This window comes from Sinocyclocheilus anshuiensis, unplaced genomic scaffold (assembly GCF_001515605.1).
Source record: "Sinocyclocheilus anshuiensis isolate Anshui unplaced genomic scaffold, SAMN03320099.WGS_v1.1 scaffold1569, whole genome shotgun sequence".
Taxonomy (NCBI): domain Eukaryota; kingdom Metazoa; phylum Chordata; class Actinopteri; order Cypriniformes; family Cyprinidae; genus Sinocyclocheilus; species Sinocyclocheilus anshuiensis.
The window spans coordinates 237,699-244,934 of record NW_015540100.1 but is presented as its reverse complement, the minus strand read 5'-3'; the positions used below and the strand labels follow the sequence as shown (position 1 = coordinate 244,934).

Here is a 7,236-nt window from a genome sequence, read left to right as displayed (position 1 = left end):
GAGGCCTTTTTTTGCTTTTTGTTAATTGTATAATAAATAAAAAGAAAACAAATAGATAGAATACAAAAAGAATATAGAAGCTAGATTTTTTTTTTTAAGAAAACAAGCAGTTAGTACAAAGAGTGCAAGTCTAAAAGTGGCACTTTTTTTTTTAAAGAATAGAATTAGAATAGAGAGTGCTAGAGTTAAAGAGTCAAATGAAGATAGAAGAGATGTGTTTTTAGCCGATTCTTGAAGATGGCTAAGGCTGCTTGGATTGAGTTGGGCATTTAAAAGTAAATGGAAAATATCTAAAAAAAAAAAAAAATTTTAAAGAATAGAATTAGAATAGAGAGTGCTAGAGTCAATAACAATAGTGACGCTCTCTTGCAGAATTAATGCACGTAATTTAATAATTACACCATCTGACTGAATGTCCAGCTTTGACAGTCAGTCAAAATCATCTGTGCATTCTGACAAAATACTTTTTTATTTTTATTTTGCAAGCATCAAATAAATGCCCAATATTTCCAGATATCACAGTATATGTTTATTAGTGACCGATTCTCCTTTAGAGGCTGGTGTGAGTGTGAACTGGACTAATATCTGCCGATGATTTATAGCAGTGAACGGGTTACTGGAGTGACTCTGCTGACTGTGTGTCGTGAATCTCACAGATGCAGATGAAATATTGAATGAAACGTCTCAGATACGTATGGTAACCCTCGTTCCCTGAAGGAGGGAACGGCAACCCACTCGACACGGGAAACCACCACCGCTGAAGCGCCGTACCGCCAACACAAAGAGCTCTCCAAGAGCGCGCTGAACTCGTTCAGTCTTCTTCTCTCAGTAGAGTAGTCAGGAGCAGAATGATGTGATCGCTCGGCTCCGAAGCGAAAAGCTGAATATGCGCTGCATCTGCTGCCTACTTATACTCACACTTTGATCAGCGGCAGCTGGATGCAATAATCGCATGCCAATGTGCATTGGCTCGTTTAGTTTACACTCAAAGTAGATTGGTCTCTCTAAGCGAGATCCCAATTCGTCGGTCATGCGACGTGACGTCGAGAGTGACCGACTGAAAGGGAATCTCAGTTCTGCCCTCCAGAGTCGCACTGATGATCACTGAACAATCAACCATGCATTTACTGTATTTCCAGACTTTATTTAGAATGGGATGATATAATGACTTCAAATGAGAAGACTATAAGTCTAATAGTTCTTACATTAGCTCTTGTTATTAAAAAAATTAGAGATCTAATTTATTTTTAGATGATTATGATGATGGCGGTGATATTCTGAATGAACCTTCACAGGCAAATCTCACTAATTTCTTTTTAAAAACTCTAGCAGTTAAGAGATGTTTAAGTGTGCATTAAGGTTTCTGACAGACACTTTAACAGTCTCTTTAGATTTTGTTTCTAAAAATGATAGCTTCTAAGATTAAACCAGTGTTATTTTAGTATATAGTATTACAGGTTTTATTAATATTTAGATTTTGATTTTAGTTCGTTTTTTCAGTTTTAATTTAATTTAATTATTAGTCATTTTGTTTAATTCTTGTAACATTTTTATTTGTTTTTGTTTAGTTTCTTTTAAATATGACTAGTTAGGTTTATTTTATTTTTATTTCAGTATTTTAGTTCCATTTTCATTTGTTTCTATTTAAACATTTTAGTACTTAAACTTATTTCAGTTAGTTATAAGGCAACATTTCTCATATTCACTTAATTTAATTTGCCATCTAATATTTATATTTTATTTTATATCAGCTTTATTTCTATCAACAATAGTTTTAGTTTTAGTTAACATAAATAACCCTGGAATAATCATCCTATTTATAAACTATTTAGGTTTGTTTCTTATTCTTATTTCAGGTTTAGTTTATTTCCAGTCAGGCATTTTTGTGCTTCAACTTAAATTTATTTAAATTTGTTGCTGAGGCAGCATTTCTAATTTTCATTTATTTCATTTCATGTATTTATTTAGTTTTTCATGTAACATTTATCTTTCAATTCAATTTTTTTTTTCAATTAACAAAGATGTTTTTAATTCGTATTTTAAGTTAACAGTAATAACCATGGATTAAAGTATTATTAGAGTATTAATTTTTTAATTCATTCATTCATTCATTCAGTTTTTGTTTTTATTTATTTTCAGTTATTTTCAGACATCTTAAGTACTTAAATGAAAATTATTAGTGTTGCCTTACTAACTAAAATAAGTTTACGTTTTTCATCTAATATTTATATTTTATGTTATTTCATCTTTATTTCAATTAACAAAAAAATAGTTTTTCATAGTTTTAGATCCAGATTATTTAGGTTTATTTTATTTATTAATTTATTTGATTCATTCCATTCCATTTTATTTTTTATTTATTTTCAGTTAGACATTTCAAGCACTTAAAAAAAATGAAAATTATTAATGTTGCCTTACTAACAGAAATAAGTTTACATTCATAGAAAAAGTCTTAGATCTTTGAGTTCAGCTCATGAAAAATGGGGGCAAAAACAAGTGTTGCGTTTATAATTTTGTTCAGTGTAATATGTATATTTTATGTTATTTCTGCTTTATTTCAGTTAAGAAAAAGTTTTCCGTACTTTTAGATCCAGACTATTTAGGTTTATTTTATTTATTAATTTACGTATTCATTCAGTTTTTAGTTTTTATTTATTTTCTGTTAAGCCATTTTAGGCACTTAAAACAAACAAAAATTATTAATGTTGCCTTACTAACAGAAATAAGTTTAAGTTTTTCATCTAATATATTTCAGCTTCTTTTTAATTAGCCTAAGGCCTGGTTTCACAGACAGGGCTTAGACTAAGCCAGGATTAGGCCATAGTTCAATTCAAGTAATTTTTCATAAACGTGCCTTAGAAAGCACATTACTGGTGTGCATCTTGAGCCAGAACAAAGGCCCTGATATATTTTAAGATCAGTCAGTGCAAGTTTCTTTCAGTTGACACAGCTCAGACTTACATTTTAGTCTGGGACTAGGCCTAAGCCTTGTCTGTGAAACTGGAGGTAAATGTTTTAATAGTTTTAGTTACCGATAATAACCCTGTCTTAGACATCCAGACTCTCACGTTCAGTCGTGGTTCTGATCTGTGTGTTTCTGCAGGAGATGCGAGTGAATCGCGATGGACGGAGAGAAGAACGTCACCGTCAGCGCAAACGTCTCCGGCGCGCACAGCCTGTGGGAGGCGGTCTCCATAGCAACCGTCTCCGCCGTGGTCAGCCTCATCACCATCGTGGGCAACGTTCTGGTGATGCTGTCCTTCAAAGTGAACAGCCAGCTGAAGACGGTCAACAACTACTACCTGCTGAGCCTGGCCTGCGCTGACCTCATCATCGGCGTCTTCTCTATGAACCTCTACACATCGTACATCCTCATGGGCCGCTGGGCTCTGGGAAGTGTGGCCTGCGATCTGTGGCTGGCTCTGGATTATGTGGCCAGTAACGCATCTGTGATGAACCTGCTGGTCATTAGTTTCGACCGCTACTTCTCCATCACCAGGCCACTGACGTATCGTGCCAAACGAACGCCGAAGCGAGCGGGAGTCATGATTGGATTGGCTTGGCTCGTGTCTTTCGTCCTCTGGGCTCCGCCGATCATCTGCTGGCAGTATTTCATCGGAAAGCGAACGGTTCCTGAAGGACAGTGTCAGATTCAGTTCTTCTCTGAACCCGTGATCACTTTTGGCACGGCGATAGCCGCCTTTTATATTCCTGTATCCGTCATGACCATCCTCTACTGTCGGATCTATAAGGAAACCGAGCGACGCACCAAAGATCTAGCCGAGCTTCAAGGAGTCAACTCTTTGAACAATTCAGACGCACCGAATCAAAAGATTAGTTTGTGTTTCACTTCAAAAGACGAGCAGCTGACCAACTTTAGCTACGCTTCATCCGAAGACGAAGAGCGCTCGGCTTCTCCCTGTGTCTTCAAAGAGACGAGAAACAAAAAGTGCGTTTCTTATAAATTCAAAGACGTTCGTTCTACGAAGAGCGCTAATGGAGAGGAAAAGCCCTCTTCGTTCTCGTCGGCCGAGTCTGTGAACGCACCGTCTTCCTCCAAACCCGTCGACGGCACGCTGAAGAGTCAGATCACTAAGAGGAAGAGGATGGTTCTGATCAAGGAGAAGAAGGCGGCGCAGACTCTCAGCGCAATCCTGCTGGCCTTCATCCTCACCTGGACGCCGTACAACATCATGGTGCTGGTCTCCACCTTCTGCTCCGACTGCGTCCCGCTCTCGCTCTGGCATCTGGGATACTGGCTGTGTTACGTCAACAGCACCGTCAACCCCATGTGCTACGCTCTCTGCAACAAGACCTTCCAGAAGACCTTCCGCATGCTGCTGCTGTGCCGCTGGAGGAAGAAGCGGCCCGAGGAGAAGCTGTTCTGGTGCGGACCGAAGCCTGCGGCCGGAAACAGACTCTCCTGAGACTCTACTTCACTGCACAGAGGCACTTCCTCGAAGGGATGCACTACCCTTCAGCTTTTACTGTTACTGAAAGAAGTCTCTTCTGCTCACCGAGGCTGCATTTATTTGATCAAAAATCTGGAAAAATTGTGAAATATTATTACAATGTAAAACAGCTGTTTTCTATGTGAATATGTGTTAAACTGTAATTTATTTCTGTGATGCGCAGCTGTATTTTAAACTGTAATTTATTTCTGTGATGCGCAGCTGTATTTTCAGCATCATTACTCCAGTCTTCAGTGTCACGTGATCTTCAGAAATCATTCTAATATACTGATTTGCTGCTCAAGAAACATTTCTGATTATTATCAATGTTGTGCTGCACAATATTTTTGTGGAAACTGTCATGCATTACCATTCAGATTAATTAATTAATACTTTTATTCATCAAGGACGCATTAAACTGATTAAAAGTGACAATAAAGACACTTTTAGAAAAGTTAGAAAAGATTTCTATTTCAAATAAATGCTGTTCTTTTGAGCTTTCTGTTCATCTGTGAATCCAGAAAAATTAAATGTATCACAGTTTCCACAGAAATATTAATGTTTTCAACATTGATAATAATCAGAGATGTTTCTTGAGCAGCAAATCAGCATATTAGAATGATTTCTGAAGATCATGTGACACTGAAGACTGGAGTAATGATGCTGAAAATACAGCTTTGATCACAGAAATAAATTACAGCTTAACAGATATTCACATAGAAAACAGCTGTTTAAATCATAATAATATTTCATATTTTTACTGAATTTTGATCGAATAAATGCAGCCTTGGTGAGCAGAAGAGACTTCTTTCAGAAACATTAAAAATCTTAATTACTCCAACAATGAAAACTGTCCAAAAATGACAAAGAGCTCCATAAACATGTCTCAAAAGTACCATGAAAATGGCTCCTTTAAAAATCAAATCTTTGCTATATTTGAGGAGTGAATAATTCAGTTAACGGATGAATTTGCTGATTTTCAACCAGCTTTGTATTATTACAGCAATGTATGACAGCAGCCAGATCGCCCGTTTATTGGTCAGCAAAAGTCTGTCAGATGATGTAGAACGAGTCATTTTGTCATTTGTCTGATTATTTGACAGCTCTAATATTCCTCTAATATTTTCACAAGTATTTTTTGTGTAAATTATTCCTTTAACTCTGCCATAACTAATAATATGTTAGTTTGAGTCGCTGTAAGTTCATCATTGGATTCTGTGATGTTTTTACTTCATCAGTCCTTTATGGAAATAAACACCCACATGTCAATATCATAAGAATATGATGAAGGAACATGTTTCATGAGTGCAGAACAAACACCCATCAGAGATGATTTTACTCATGTTTGTCCGTGTTAAAGGGCTAGTGCTGTATTTCAAAGGCTTGATGTCGATTGTACCACTTCAGATGCCTTATTGTGACATTATAAGAACAGAGAGGAGCTTTACTGATGGAAGGAAACTCAGAAACGACGTGTTGATGATGTCAAACAAACAGTTTTAATGATGATGTGTGATTTTTATCTATAGGTGCTCAGATTTGTTTCGATGTGCTGTAAACAAGGTGATCAAAGATGACAGAACTTTCTATTTCGCCAGCTTTATTGCTCTTTCGTTCCCTGTAAGCCGTGATCGTGTGTGACTTTATATCAGTTTCACGAGACCCCTCGGACTCTTCGCAACAAATAATTCTGTCATTAATTGTTTATTGAATAAAATAAAATATTTGATCCAGATAATTGATTCTAATGTGTTTTATATGTAATAATAATTTATCACTACACTGTAAAATAAAATATTTTCATACTCAGTATTTCTGCTTTGTTTTCCAGTACAAACATCAAAACATTCTTACAGCAACATATATTAACTTGTGAAGCTTGTTTTCTGAAAAATGTATCAAAATGAAAAGTTTATTCTTAATCCTCATAACACATCTGGCTCTGTTTTGACCCAGAAGGGATGCATTAAAAATTCTAAAAAAAATATATAGTTTTTAATAACGGAACAAAACTTTTCCAAATGTTCCAAGACCCTCAAAATACTTCCCCCCCCCCCAGATTTAGTATTATTAAATTTTAAGGGATACAACCATTTAAAAAAAAAAATTTAATGTTCGGGTCACTTTGATCTGAATATGTATGGAGCACCATTTGTGTCAAAAATACTTTCTGTAAAACTGTTAAATTGCTGTCAAAAAACTTCTTTAAAATATATTTGGTCTTTTCGTCATATCTCACACACTTTTGGACTGAATTTTGTCGATGAACATGAATATGCACGTCTATTAATGAACCTTTAAACCGTAAAATTAATTTATTTTATTTTAAAACTTTTCAGAGTAATATTGATGTTGTTTTGGTGTTTTGTTAGAAATAAATATGTAAGTTTCAAGAATTTGAGTAATCATAAGTTATAAATTCAAATTAATTTAATTAAATTCCATTAATTCCAATGGTGTTAATACTGATAATTTACAGATTATATGTTCTTATAAATTTCATACAATGATGCATTCAAATAAAATTTCTCATAAATATTGACAAATATTTATTTTGCATCATAGTTTTTTTTTTTTTTTTGGTGCGGATTCAAAGAATTTCCCTTTTTTTTTTAATTAATAAAAAGGGGTAAATGCAGTGAAAACACGGTAACATTAAAAAAATATCAGAATCAGAAAAAATACATAGTTTTCCCAGATTTTTCTGACCCCACTGGCAGGTCTTGTTTTAATCATAATCTCACTTCATTTTGATCAGTTTCTCTTCTTATCTTCTGTCATTGTG

General features: G+C 35.1%; 1 protein-coding gene across 1 annotated transcript in view; it reads left to right on the top strand.

The window, feature by feature from the left end:
* Positions 1 to 4,439, top strand: part of LOC107687221 (muscarinic acetylcholine receptor M5-like) — an 8,875-nt gene extending 4,436 nt beyond the window's left edge. The window contains exon 2 of the mRNA XM_016484459.1: positions 3,104 to 4,439. Within this exon, the coding sequence (XP_016339945.1) occupies positions 3,123 to 4,427 (1,305 nt within the window). The 5' untranslated portion in view covers positions 3,104 to 3,122 and the 3' untranslated portion in view covers positions 4,428 to 4,439. The remainder of the gene's footprint in view (positions 1 to 3,103) is intronic.
* Positions 4,440 to 7,236: the final 2,797 nt, after the last annotated feature.